Genomic DNA, 14,452 nt, shown 5'->3' with positions numbered 1-14,452 from the left:
GCATAATCTCAAATTTGAGGAAGACACCAGTGAGAGGGTGGGCAACTTTACTATTGGGTGCTAGGGATGTTGTTGATAACCTCTGACAAGTGTATTTGCATCATTCTAATTGGCCACAAGTGAAAAGAAGGAATATGCGAATAAAATCACATATGCGGTAAAAAAGTGATTATTAGCAATTTCGAATATATAGCGAATATATTGGCGAATTCGCAAATTTGCGATAAGAATTGGAAATGCGCATATTCGCGTCCAAAACTAATCTCGACCTCATATCCCATCCTCATATCCCATCTTCATATCCCGACCTCTTATCCCAACCTCCTATCCCGTCCTCCTTTCTCGACCTCCTATCTCGACCTCCTATCCCGACCTCCGATCCCGACCACCTATCCTGTCCTCATATCCCGACCTCCTATCCCGACCTCCTATCCCGACCTCCTTTCCCCACCTCCTATCCTGTCCTCCTATCCCGACCTCATATCCCGTCCTCATATCCTGTCCTCCTATCTCGACCTCCTATCCCGACCTCCTATCCTGTCCTCCTATCCCATCCTTATATCCCGACCCGTAATATGTGTACCAGGTATTGAAATATCTCCAGCCGTACGGAAGTTATGTGGGAACATACATTTCCCATTGATTTGCATGGGACTTTAACCCCTTAAGGACTCAGGGTTTTTCAGTTTTTGCACTTTCGTTTTTTCCTCCTTACCTTTTAAAAATCATAACCCTTTCAATTTTCCACCTAAAAATCCATATTATGGCTTATTTTTTGCGTCGCCAATTCTACTTTGCAGTGACATTAGTCATTTTACCCAAAAATTCACGGCGAAACGAAAAAAAAAATCATTGTGTGACAAAATCGAAGAAAAAACGCCATTTTGTAACTTTTGGGGGCTTCCGTTTCTATGCAGTGCATATTTCGGTATAAATTACACCTTATCATTATTCTGTAGGTCCATACGGTTAAAATGATACCCTACTTATATAGGTTTGATTTTGTCGCACTTCTGTAAAAAATCATAACTACATGCAGGAAAATTTATACGTTTAAAAATTTCATCTTCTGACCCCTATAACTTTTTTATTTTTCCACGTACAGGGCGGTATGAGGACTCATTTTTTGCGCCGTGATCTGAAGTTTTTATCGGTATGATTTTTGTTTTGATCTGACTTTTTGATCACTTTTTATTCATTTTTTAATGGTATAAAAAGTGACCAAAAATGCGCTTTTATTGACTTTGGCATTTTTTTGCGCGTACGCCATTGACCGTGCGGTTTAATTAATGATATATTTTTATAGTTCAGACATTTACACACGCGGCGATACCACATATGTTTATTATTTATATTTTTTTACACTGTTTTATTTTTTTTTTTGGGAAAAGGGGGGTGATTCAAACTTTTATTAGGGAAGGGGTTAAATGACCTTTATTAACACTTTTTTTTACTTTTTTTTGCAGTGTTATAGGTCCCATAGGGACCCATAACACTGCACATACTGATCTTTTACACAGATCACAGGCGTGTATTAACACGCCTGTGATCAGTGTTATCGGCGCTTGACTGCTCCTGCCTGGATCTCAGGCACGGAGCAGTCATTCGCCGATCGGACACCGAGGAGGCAGGTCAGGGCCCTCCCGGTGTCCTGCAAGCTGGTCGGGACGCCGCCGACTGAGCGGCCGTGTCACTTTCACTCTCACTTTAGAAGCGGCGGTCAGCTTTGACCGCCGCTTCTAAAGGGTTAATACCGCAAATCGCCGCGATCGGCGTTGTGTGGTATTAGCCGCGGGTCCCGGCCGTTGATCATATCGCGGGAGTCGGCGCAGGACGTAAATATACGTCCTGTGTCGTTAAGGGGTTAAACAAAAACCCCGACCCTCACAAATGGGGGTAGTTAAGGGTTAAATTAACTATCCTATATTTTAAGTGGACATATAAGTAACATGTGACCAAGTATTATGGATATATCTCCAGCCGTTTGGAAGTTATGCAGTAACATATATTTCCCATAGACTTGTATGGGACTTTAAAGATAATCCCCGCCCCTGGCAAATGGGGGTGAGTAAGGGTTAAATTATCTATCCTATGTTTGTTGTTGACATATAAGTAACATGTGTGCCAAGTTTCATGTTAATATCCTTAGACGTTTGGACGTGATGCTGGAACATACACACACACATTTGGGGAGATTTATCAAAACCGGTGCAGAGGAAAAGTTGCCCAGTTGCCCATAGCAACCAATCAGATCGCTTCTTTCATTTTTAACAAGGCCTTTGCAAAATGAAAGAAGCGATCTGATTGGTTGCTATGAGTTTTATATACATAGATACATTGAATACTCAGGATAGCATATTACATATCACATTTTTATCATTACTTTTATGTTGAGGTTTTCATGTCTTTTTTAACTTTGGCTTCCAATGTTGCAGTTTTTCAAACGTCGGTTCATTGGGACGATGTAATCATAGCGCAGGCCCATGTCATCTATTGTACTGCACTATTATTAGAGTGTACTGTCTCTTTAAATTTCCAACTGCCATCTAATAGCCAGACCCATCGACCAATAGGATCGCAGGGTTTAATAAATAAACAACAACAGAAAATGACAGTTGGTGCCAGTCTGCGATTGCTCTTCTAGAGTTGAGACCGGCTCCTTATTTCTCTGCGACAAGTGACTTTTTTGGACAGCGACCCCCATCAATTTCTACAGAATTGGAGGAGAGGAGGAGAGGCGAGGAGGAGGAGAGGCGAGGAGGCGAGTAGGAGGCGGAGGAGAGGAGGAGGCGGCGGAGGAGAGGCGAGGAGGAGGAGAGGCGAGGAGGAGGAGGCGGTAAGGAAAAGAAGAAAAGAAGAGGCGACACCATGAGGAAGAGAAAGAGAGAACTGACAACCCTTGATGAGGAGGAGTGGTAAGTATAAAGGACACATCACTACACCATTTTATAGGGGTGCATTTACAGACAGTCTTCAAAAACTAAGAGTTGTTTTTCTGCCATCCACTAGGGGAAGGTTTATCAAAAATGTAGAGCAAATGTTGACCAGTTGCCATAGCAACCAATCAGCTTCCCCGCTTTTTCAGAGGCCTTTAAAAAAATTTTTTAAAAAAAGCAATCTGATTGGTTGCTATGGGCAACTTCAACACTATTCTCAGCCAAACATTTTGATAAATCTCCCCCAGTACTGTCTATGATGTTTTTTTTTCTTTTTTAACGTTTGCACTGAGCATGTCCCATAAACTGTCATGTGCAGTGCAACCACACTACTGAGCCTCCATGTATAACTGCTACTAGTGTATATGCTAATTGCCCCTAATGTTATATGTGATAACTGCCCCCCTAATGTTATATGTGATAACTGCTCCCTAATGTTATATGTGATGACTGCCCCCTAATGTTATATGTGGTAACAATGTTACCATTGTCATTTAATAGTTTGGATATTTCTGCATGCGGCAATACTTAAAGGGGTACTCCACCGCTAGGCATCTTGGGGTAGATTTATCAAAACCTTTCCAGAGGAAAAGTTGCCCAGTTACCCATAGCAACCAATCAGATCGCTTCTTTCACTTTGCAGAGGCCTTGTTAAAAATGAAAGAATATCCACATAAAGAATACACCAATGAGGTAGATAAAACATAACTTTTACTTATAGAAAAATAACAATAAAACAAACCATACATGGTTACCGTATGTAGACCACCAAAGTGAAGGGATAGGGAAAAGGGTACAGGTGAATACCTAATCTTGACTACCTACAATGGGCCCTTCCTAACATAGTGTGGATAGGGTAAGGGGAAAGCGAAACATAAGTAGTGGCAGAACTCCAACGCGTTTCATCCTGTGATGTGCAGGACTCATCAGGGAGTATAGCGTATTCAATAACATTATTGATGTTCAGGATTTTATAAGCAATAACAGTAACACATGTTATAATGAAATAGATAGTGAGATAAGAGCAGGTAGATAGAAGTCAAAATGTCAAGCACTGTCTGGAAAAGTCCGTAATGCAGTCATATAGTAGTCAATAGAGTAAGTGTGATGACACATAGATATGGACACTGAGTTCAGTTAAAGATAACAGACAAAATATATAGCGTATAATTGATATTGATAAGGTGTCTACCCTAGATGTACGTATACGAGACTAGAGATGAGCGAACTTACAGTAAATTCGATTCGTCACAAACTTTTCGGCTCGGCAGTTGATGTCTTTTCCTGCATAAATTAGTTCAGCTTTCAGGTGCTCCTGTGGGCTGGAAAAGGTGGATACAGTCCTAGGAGACTCTTTCCTACGAATGTATCCACCTTTTCCAGCCCACCGGAGCACCTGAAGGCTGAACTCATTTACGCAGGAAAAGTCATCAACTGCCGAGCCGTGAAGTTTGTGACGAATCGAATTTACTGTAAGTTCGCTTATCTCTAACGGAGACCTATTAAAGGGGGACTCTGGTGAAAACCTTTTTTCTTTTAAATCAACTGGTGGCAGAAAGTTAAACATATTTGTAAATTACTTCTATTAAAAAATGTTAATTCTTCCAGTACTTAATAGCTGCTGAATGCTACAGAAGAAATTCCTTTCTTTTTGGAACACTGATGACATCACGAGCACACTGCTCTCTGCTGACATCTCTGTCCATTTTAGCAACCATGCATAACAAATATATGCTAAGGGCAGCATGGTGGCTCAGTGCTGCCCAGTGCACTAAGAACAACAATAAATAAAGCGTTATTATTATTATTATTATTATTATAACATCAGCAGAGAGAACTGTGCTCGTGATGTCATCAGAGACCATTCCAAAAAGAAAAGAATTTCCTCTTTTGTATTCAGCAGCTAATAAGTACAGGAAGGATTATGATTTTTTAATAGAATTTACAAATATGTTTAACTTTCTGCCACCAGTTAATTTAAAAGAAAAAAGGTTTTCACCGGAGTACCGACTTAACGACGCAGGACGTATATTTACGTCATGCGCCGGCTCCCACGATATGAAGCGGGATCGCGCCACGATCCCGCATCATATCGCGTCGGTCCCGGCGCTCATCAACGGCCGGGACCCGCGGCTAATACCACACATCGCTGATCGCGGTGATGTGCGGTATTAACCCTTTAGAAGCAGCGGTCAAAGCTGACCGCCGCTTCTAAAGTGAAAGTGAAAGTGAAAGTGACCCGGCTGCTCAGTCGGGCTGTTCGGGACCGCCGCGGTGTCCCAAACAGCTGACCGGAGACCGGGAGGGCCCTTACCTGCCTCCTCGGTGTCCGATCGGCAAATAACTGCTCCGTGCCTGAGATCCAGGCAGGAGCAGTCAAGCGCCGATAACACTGATCACAGGCGTGTTAATACACGCCTGTGATCTGTGTAAAAGATCAGTGTGTGCAGTGTTATAGGTCCCTATGGGACCTAGAACACTGCAAAAAAAATGTAAAAAAAAAGTGTTAATAAAGGTCATTTAACCCCTTCCCTAATAAAAGTTTGAATCACCCCTCTTTTCCCATAAAAAAATAAAACTGTGTAAAAATAAATAAAAATGAACATATGTGGTATCGCCGCGTGCGTAAATGTCCGAACTATAAAAATATATCATTAATTAAACCGCACGGTCAATTGCGTACGCGCGAAAAAATTCCAAAGTCCAAAAAAGCGTATTTTGGTCACTTTTATACCATTAAAAAATGAATAAAAAGTGATCAAAAAGTCCGATTAAAACAAAAATCATACCGATAAAAACTTCAGATCACGGCGCAAAAAATGAGTCCTCATACCACCCCATACATGGAAAAATAAAAAAGTTATAGGGGTCAGAAGATGACATTTTTAAACGTATAAATTTTCCTGCATGTAGTTATGATTTTTTCCAGAAGTGCGACAAAATCAAACCTATATAAGTAGGGTATCATTTTAACCGTATGGACCTACAGAATAATGATAAGGCGTAATTTTTACCGAAATATGCACTGCGTAGAAACGGAAGCCCCCAAAATTTACAAAATGGCGTTTTTTTTCGATTTTGTCGCACAATGATTTTTTTTTCCGTTTTTCCGTGCATTTTTGGGTAAAATGACTAATGTCACTGCAAAGTAGAATTGGCGACGCAAAAAATAAGCCATAATATGGATTTTTAGGTGGAAAATTGAAAGGGTTATGATTTTTAAAAGGTAAGGAGGAAAAAACGAAAGTGCAAAAAGGAAAAACCCTGAGTCCTTAAGGGGTTAAGGTGCTGAGTCCGGCTTAATATATAATCATAAAGAACAATACAGTTCTAGTAGGTCCCTAGATAATCACTAGGCAAGATAACCATGATAGGATAAATGATGAACGGAAGAACGATTATAAGCCAAGTCTCAGTGATCAAGACACATAGAGGATGACTGCAAACAGGGAATAGCAAAACATATAGATGCTTCACTGGAAAGATAACCCAGATTCACTGGACAGGTAACCCACATTCAGTGCAGTTAGGTGAAATCACCTAACTAAGACGTATGGTTAAGAGGTGCAGTGACTGGAGATGCTGGTGATCCGTCCAGGTAGAGGACGTTGATTGACGTTGATGAAGATATTGATTGAATAGATAAAAATAATGATATTTCTGTTATTTTTTGTAGACGAAGGACTCATCCAGCTATTTCTAGGCAGGGACAGCTGCTATAAGATCGCTGACAAGGTAGTATATAAAGGGAAAGAATAGATGTTGTACAGATAGTAGGAAATACAGGGATATACTGGAGACATACAGGTACTGTATAATAGAATGTATTTAGATAAGAAATGTATTACCAGCCTCTAACTCTTCTCATCCCTCTAGTATCTCCTGACCATGGTCCTCATCTACTTCCGAAGAGCCAACCTGCATACGGAGGAATATAACATCTACTTCTTTCCAGCGCTTTGAGTTTATATTAATGTTATTGCATATATACTCATCTATATATATATATATATATATATATATATATATATATACACATCTATATAAATACATATATATATATATATATATATATATATATATACACACATCTGTATAAATACATATATATATACACATTTATATAAACACATATATATATATATATATATATATATATATATATATATATGTATTTCCTATTCGTCCTAAGGCAGCACACACCATTGGGATCTTTCATCCCCCAGACTACACCCTAGGACCGTCCACCTAGCAAGATAATCAAGAAATTAGCATAGTTAATTGCTCACCTGATAAGAACCCTCTCCTACAGATCACACCTGTGTTTAATTTTGTCCTCATTCCACCAGTAGGATGTGTTCTACCTGCTCCTGTCTCCATTTTGTTTTGGATGTTTTTTTGATCAGCCTTGCGGGGTCCTGGCTGCAACGTTTGAAGTGCCAGTGCGGGGTCCTGGCTGCAACGTTTGAAGTGCCAGTGTGGGGTCTTGGCTGCAACATTTGAAGTGCCAGTGTGGGGTCCTGGCAGAGACCTGGTTTCAGAGTATGTTCTGAGCTTCATGCCTTGCCAGTGCGGGGTCCTGGTAATACCTGAACCAGTGTCTTCTTTTGAGTCATAAGCCAGCGCGGGGTCCTGGCCGACTCATACTGGTTCCGTAAGTATAACAAGTATATGGCGCCTGTATACAGTATAACCAGTGCGGGGTCCTGGTAAGTACAGAGTACGCTTAATGTCTGCTACCACAGTATATCCAGTGCGGGGTCCTGGTAAATACAGAGTACGCTTATGTCTGCTGCCACAGTATATCCAGTGCGGGGTCCTGGTAAATACAGAGTACGCTTAATGTCTGCTACCACAGTATATCCAGTGCGGGGTCCTGGTAAATACAGAGTACGCTTAATGTCTGCTACCACAGTATATCCAGTGCGGGGTCCTGGTAAATACAGAGTACGCTTAATGTCTGCTGCCACAGTACATCCAGTGCGGGGTCCTGGTAAATACACAGTATACTTAATGTCTACTGCCACAGTACATCCAGTGCGGGGTCCTGGTAAATACACAGTATACTTAATGTCTACTGCCACAGTATATCCAGTGCGGGGCCTAGTGAAGAGTGAGTGCACCTCATGCCTGTTATTACAGTATATCCAGTGCGGGGCCTGGTGAAGAGTGAGTGCACCTCATGCAGGTATGTTTCATGCTTGGGGTGGTTCCCTGGCATTATATATACTGGCAATATGTAAATAAAATTGCTTTATCCAGTACATCACATGACGTGTGGTCCGGGCAGCAGAGATGTGTTAACCCTTGGCAGATTTCTCTGACCAGAATTCTGACTATAGTTGCTGTATTACTTTACCTGACATGTACAGTATGTTATACATTGTGTCTATACCATATGTTATACTGTCTATCTTGCTGCTGTTTAAATCCAGCATGAGAATCATGGCGACCATTTTTTGCACTGCATTCTGGGTATGTAAAACATACGCAGTGACGTCATGTCAGGAATACAGATAAGTATCCTGTATTATCTATATTGTTCTCAGTCATTTAGATTGCATAGGGCCTGTAACGCTTGTACAGGCTATTGCTCTCTGTTGTCAGCCATATAGGCTATATAAGGCCTTTAATGCTTGTGGAAACAAGATTTTGCTCTCTGTTGTCAGCCATATAGGCTATATAGGGCCTGTAATGCTTGTGGTTACAAGCTATTGCTCTCTGTTGTCAGCCATTTAAGCTATATAAGGCCTGTAATGCTTGTGGTTACAAGCTATTGCTCTCTGTTGTCAGCCATTTAAGCTATATAGGGCCTGTAATGCTTGTGGTTACAAGGTATTGCTCTCTGTTGTCAGCCATATAGTCTGTATATATCCTGTAATGCTTGTGAATACAAGCTATTGCTCTCTGATGTCAGCCATATAGACTGCATAGGGTCTGTAATGCTTGTGAATACAGGCTGTTGCTCTCTGTTGTCAGCCATATGGTCTGTATATATCCTGTAATACTTGTGAATACAAGCTGTTGCTCTGATATCAGCCATATGCACTGCATAGGGTCTGTAATGCTTGGGGATATGGGCTATTGCTCTCTGATGTCAGCCATGTGGACTGCATAGGGTCTGTGGTGCTTGTGGATACAGGCTATTGCTCTCGGTTGTCAATTATTAGTCTGTATAAGCCGTAGTGCTTGTGAATTCAAGCTATTGTTCTCTGTTGGCAGCCATATAGTCTGCTCTCGGTGTAAACCATATAGTATATAATGCTTGTGGATACAGGTGGTTACTCTCTGTATAAACCATATAGTCTGTATATAGTAGTATATAATACTTGTGGATACAGGCGGTTACTCTCGGTGTAAACCATATAGTCTGTATATAGTAGTATATAATACTTGTGGATACAGGCGGTTACTCTCTGTATAAGCCATATAGTCTGTATATAGTATATAGTGCTTGTGGATACAGGCGGTTACTCTCTGTATAAGCCATATAGTCTGCGGTGCCTCTGGGTGGTGCTGGACTGCGGCTCCCAGCATTTCGGGACAGCCTTTCTGTCCTGGCATGCTGGGAGTTGTGGTTTTGCGGCATCTGGGGGCGCCCTGGTTGTGAGACACTGATTTAATCTGTATAACGTCTGTTGCTTGTGGCAGATTATCTGCATAGAGTATGTTATGCTTGTAGTTACAAGCTATTGCTCTCTGTTGTCAGCCATATAGTCTGCATAAGCCCTTTACTGCTTGTAAATATAAGTGTCAGCCATTAGTCTGCTTATATCATGTGGTACTTGTGCTTAGTAATATAAGCTATTGCTCCCTGTTATCAGTCAGATTCTTAGAGCCTGTTGTGCTCGTGTATACAAGCTTTGCTCCCGTCTGCTGACTATAGTTAGTCATATAGACTGTATTAACCCTATAGTTCCTGTGAATACAAGCTGTTCCTGTTGTCAGCCTTATAGTCTGCATGGAACCTGTAGTGCTTGTATATTCCAGCCTTTGCTCCTGTTGTCTGCTATATACTGGGGTGAAGCTTATTACTTAGATATACAGATTATTACTCTGTCATTAGTTGTTAAAGCCTGTAGGGATTGTGTATACATGTTCTTGGCCATAGACTACATAAATCTATTGGGTTTATAGATACAAGCTTTGGCTCCTGTTATCACCCTTGTTTGGAGAGGTCTCTTCCTATACTCATGAGTGCGGCTCTGTTTGTCGATCTATGGTGTTGTTAACATCTAGAGACATATTGCATTGCACCCTGTATACAGTTATGTAGTCGCTTCCATTGTGCATATCCTGTATACTGTCATGTGTATCCACTGCCTTGTGTATAGTGCTCTGTATACTGTCATGTGGAGCTACTGCCTTCTGTATAGGATTCTGTATACTGTCATGTGGACCCACTGCCTTGTGTATAGGGCCCTGTATACTGTCATGTGTATCCACTGCCTTGGGTATAGGGCCCTGGTGCAGGGTCTCTTATTTTTGTAGAGGACCTAGCACCAATATGTTGTCCCACCTTTTTGCTGGTGGTTCTGTGGTTCTCATCACTATAATGTACTAATATATGTTTATTTTACAGATATCAGACCCTTCAGATGGAGCCTCTGTGTAAGAATACATAGGCCTGATCCTTGGCGTGTAGTATGTGCCAGAAATGTCACTACATTATAGGAAACAAACTAAATTAGTTACATTCCCTTGGGTCTGATTTACATCGGGTATGACTTGTACATTATCAGATAAGGCTACAGCTTCTAGTTGGCACATGGCAGTCACCATGATAGAAGATATTCACATCTTTATATGTTAGACTTTACTGTCTTCTGTGTGTCTCCAGGTCCAGACTTGGAGGAAGAAGTTGAGATGGTTTCTATAAGATCTGTCACCTAAACCCAAGGATCGGGTTTTGTTGTCTAAGTGAAGCTCTTCCTTGTCTCTGGTCCCAATGATCTTATGAAGAGTCTATTGTGGTACTAGCAGATCTGTCTCCAGATCGTTCGTGTGGTGGTGTACTCTTATAGTATGGCTGTTTACAAGCAGTAATTCTTCTTTAACCAGAAAATGGATCCTTTAATTATTTTCTTTTACCACCAGATCCAGGTCTCTCATTGAAGATTGCAGCTGAGTGTCTATTCTATTGAAGAGACATTCACCATCTCCCTTCAGCCACATAGATTGTGTGTTAGACAAAGAGCCACTTCAGAGATCTCCAGGTCCGGTTGTTGATTTTCCTTCTGGCATGTAGAAAGGCGGTAATATTCAGCAATGCTATCTTCAGCCCTAAAATGGTATATGCATTCATCACTGAAGATGTGGTTGACTTTGTAGCAGTTTAACTGTATCAAAGAAATCCAGTCCTAAACCATACAAGAAACCAAAAACCAGTCCATTCTACAAGTGTATTATGATTCAGCAAAGCTTATACTAGAATCTTAAAGCTACATAGTGGAAGATCTTATGTGACAGAAGAGACTAGACCATCAAAGTGTGACTTGAACCTCTTTTACTTCCAGTAGATTGAAGAATCTAGAAGATCCGGAAATAGTCTGGTGCCTCTGAGTTCAACCGGTTATTGGAGAGATTGCACCTCCGCAGGATGCCGATCAACCAGGGCGAGATGTTCTGTTAGTGAAATTGTTTTCCACCAATGTTCTTCATTAAGAAATCTTACAGAAGACCCCACTGAGTCCATCGTGATGGTCATCCTGTCTGGTTTCCACTGTATCCATTGTGATGGTCATCCTGTCTGGTTTCCACTGTATCCATTGTGATGGTCGTCCTGTCTGGTTTCCACTGTATCCATTGTGATGGTTGTCCTGTCTGCTTTTCAGTGTCTGGTTTTTCAAACCATTATGTATTTGAGAAAGAATTCTCTACGCTTCTTCTTCACCAAGATTTTTTGCTGTAGACAAGATTCCTATTATCTTTGCAACTTGCTTCAATTGATAGTCAAAAAATCCCTTCATGGTTGATCCCTTGCTAAGGAGATTCAGCGACACTTGAGTCTCCATTAGGAATTGTTTTCCTTTCTTGAAGAACCATCTGTCATTCAATGACTACAGAATGTGAAGTCTCCATGTTTTCTCATCACCTTATGGAATCTTGTGAACAAATTGTATTTGATTTCGCCTGAGAATTCCCCTTGTTCTGAAAATGATCTTCCGGAAGGATAGAAGAAATGGTCGCCTTACTTCATATATCCCAGGCCGCTGCCAGAGGGTGAAGTTCTTGGACTAGACCATGTACTGTACCTGAAGACTCCTATTACAGAACAGAAGAAAAATCCTCATTGGATGTTATGAGGCTCTTGTCTTGTTCTAAACAAAGCATTGACCAGCTGAGATCAGCAAATTTTTGTCCTGCCTGGCCAGAGTAGGTTGAAGTTCATAGATCTGAGATGGAATTAGTTTTCTTCCATCTCTTGGATTTGAGCAAAAGAAAGGGACATTTTTCTTTTTTCCAGATTCTTCAGATTGTTCTGCCAGTTCGACTTCTTCCTTACCGACAAGGAGGGTCCAAATTTTGAGTCTGTAATGCAGCCTTCTGGACCTCACTGTTATCGTGTGAAATTCTCGAGTATAGGCTTAGCATTCAGCCTTTGATGCTATTGTCATTTAAGATTTGCCCTCCCTATGGATTCTATTTTAGATCCCAATGGTGTGTGCTGCCTTAGGACGAATAGGAAAAACAAAATTGTTCTTACCTGTAATTTTGATTTCCTTGAGTCCTTAGGCAGCACACAAATACCCTCACAATACTATTTTTTTTATGGAATTCATCTCGATTTTAATACACAGGTGTGATCTGTAGGAGAGGGTTCTTATCAGGTGAGCAATTAACTATGCTAATTTCTTGATTATCTTGCTAGGTGGATGGTCCTAGGGTGGAGTCTGGGGGATGAAAGATCCCAATGGTGTGTGCTGCCTTAGGACTCAAGGAAATCAAAATTACAGGTAAGAACAATTTTGTTTATATACATACCAGGCTCTCTATATTGTAATATCACTACCAATGGTTCTTCTCCTCTTCCTCTTGTGATATGTTGTATAATTTTAATTTTCTTCCTTTTAGGTTTCTTGCCAACCAATTTGAAGAGGATGAGATGTTTCGACGCGAGATCTACCCCTGGGCCCTCGGACCGATGTGGATGGTGATGAAGACCTGGATGCTACACCTGCGGAACCTGCTGCTCCGGATGAGATTCCACGCTTGGGTGACCAGAGACACCTGTGATCGGGTCAGTGACATAAAATAAGAACTATGCACTAGGAATGAAAGTCTGTGTTTATTATAACAATTTATATTGTGTTTAATTCTAGATCATGGCACAAGACCCCAAGTACTGGGCATGGAAGAGAGAGCGGAAGGAACACCACGGCTGGTACCGGGGGAATCCTGGAGATTACATCCCAAGAGGCCCATGGTGGATCCCTCCCGCCTGCTCCGTCTGTATCACCGATCTGCAGCCTTGTGCCGAGGAAGAGAACACCAAGCGAAGAAGGACGAAGAAAGAAAAACAGAATGGATGAAGACCAAGCCGCCCCAGATGTCTTCTTAAGGGCACGTTCCCACTTGGCGTATACGTAGCGTATTTCACGCTGCGCAAAGTCTGCAGAAGCAGCAGGAAATGCGCTGCGTATCCCTCGCTCACCATACAATACACACAAGGCTTTCCGGCGGCAGCCCTATGTGCGCAGTGAGGTTTGGAGGCGGGGCTCCACCTCCAAAACTCACTGCGCACATAGGGCTGCCGCCAGAAAGCCTTGTGTGTATTGTATGGTGAGCGAGGGATACGCAGCGTATCTCCCGCTGCTGCTGCAGATTTTGCACAGCGTGAAATATTCTGCGTATACGCCAAGTGGGAACGTGCCCTTATAGTATATTTATTGTTAAACATAATGCACACACTAAATCACTGTACACAAATCACACACTCAAAATACATACACATTCATCCCCTACACACTATCACTACATACACATTCATCCCCTACACACTATCACTACATACACGTTCATCCCCTACACACTATCACTACATACACGTTCATTCCCTACACACCATCACTACCTACACATTCATTCCCTACACACCATCACTACCTACACATTCATTCCCTACACACCATCACTACCTACACATTCATTCCCTACACACCATCACTACCTACACATTCATTCCCTACACACCATCACTACCTACACATTAATTCCCTACACACTATCACTACATACACATTCATCCCCTACACACTATCACTACATACACATTCATCCCCTACACACTATCACAATATACACATTTGCAGTCATGTTATAGCGTAATCCTCCCTTAGTATGCCCAGAGGAAAGGCCATAATGCAGCCATGGATTCCCTACAGGTTTCCTCCCCTATGGGGTTTTTTCCTGTCCTGAGAGCTGCTGTACGCTCTTCGTAAGTGATGGGAGGTTACAACACATTAAAAATACTTCTTCTATTAGAATTTGTTACAAAGTGTGGATGATGTGAGAGG

General features: G+C 41.6%; 1 protein-coding gene and 1 long non-coding RNA gene across 3 annotated transcripts in view; one reads left to right on the top strand and one right to left on the bottom strand.

The window, feature by feature from the left end:
• The window catches only part of LOC130273040 (uncharacterized), a 152,792-nt gene extending 150,105 nt beyond the window's left edge, over positions 1-2,687 (bottom strand). The window contains exon 1 of the long non-coding RNA XR_008843849.1: positions 2,384-2,687. This is a non-coding gene — a long non-coding RNA (uncharacterized LOC130273040). The remainder of the gene's footprint in view (positions 1-2,383) is intronic.
• On the top strand, positions 2,688-13,512 carry LOC130273033 (speedy protein 1-B-like). Of its 2 annotated transcripts, XM_056519178.1 has the most exons (3): positions 2,856-2,915; positions 13,011-13,176; positions 13,259-13,512. In XM_056519178.1, exons 1-3 carry the CDS (start codon positions 2,869-2,871, stop codon positions 13,466-13,468), a joined length of 423 nt encoding a protein of 140 aa, XP_056375153.1. In that variant the 5' UTR covers positions 2,856-2,868; the 3' UTR covers positions 13,469-13,512. The 2 variants fall into 2 exon arrangements, 1 of the variants encoding a protein (XP_056375153.1); XR_008843848.1 differs by lacking the exons at positions 13,011-13,176; positions 13,259-13,512 and adding an exon at positions 6,613-6,889 and having other exon boundaries at positions 2,688-2,915.
• Positions 13,513-14,452: the final 940 nt, after the last annotated feature.

This window comes from Hyla sarda, chromosome 1, assembly GCF_029499605.1.
Source record: "Hyla sarda isolate aHylSar1 chromosome 1, aHylSar1.hap1, whole genome shotgun sequence".
NCBI lineage: Eukaryota > Metazoa > Chordata > Amphibia > Anura > Hylidae > Hyla > Hyla sarda.
This window is presented reverse-complemented; position numbering and strand designations above follow the sequence as displayed.

Bases quoted from the DNA above. Each gene is read 5' to 3' on its own strand.
- LOC130273033 (XM_056519178.1), top strand. From the start codon at position 2,869: ATGAGGAAGAGAAAGAGAGAACTGACAACCCTTGATGAGGAGGAGTG. The intron at 2,916-13,010 runs GTAAGTATAAAG...TCTTCCTTTTAG, and splicing joins ACCCTTGATGAGGAGGAGTG to GTTTCTTGCCAACCAATTTG. The intron at 13,177-13,258 runs GTCAGTGACATA...GTTTAATTCTAG, and splicing joins CCAGAGACACCTGTGATCGG to ATCATGGCACAAGACCCCAA.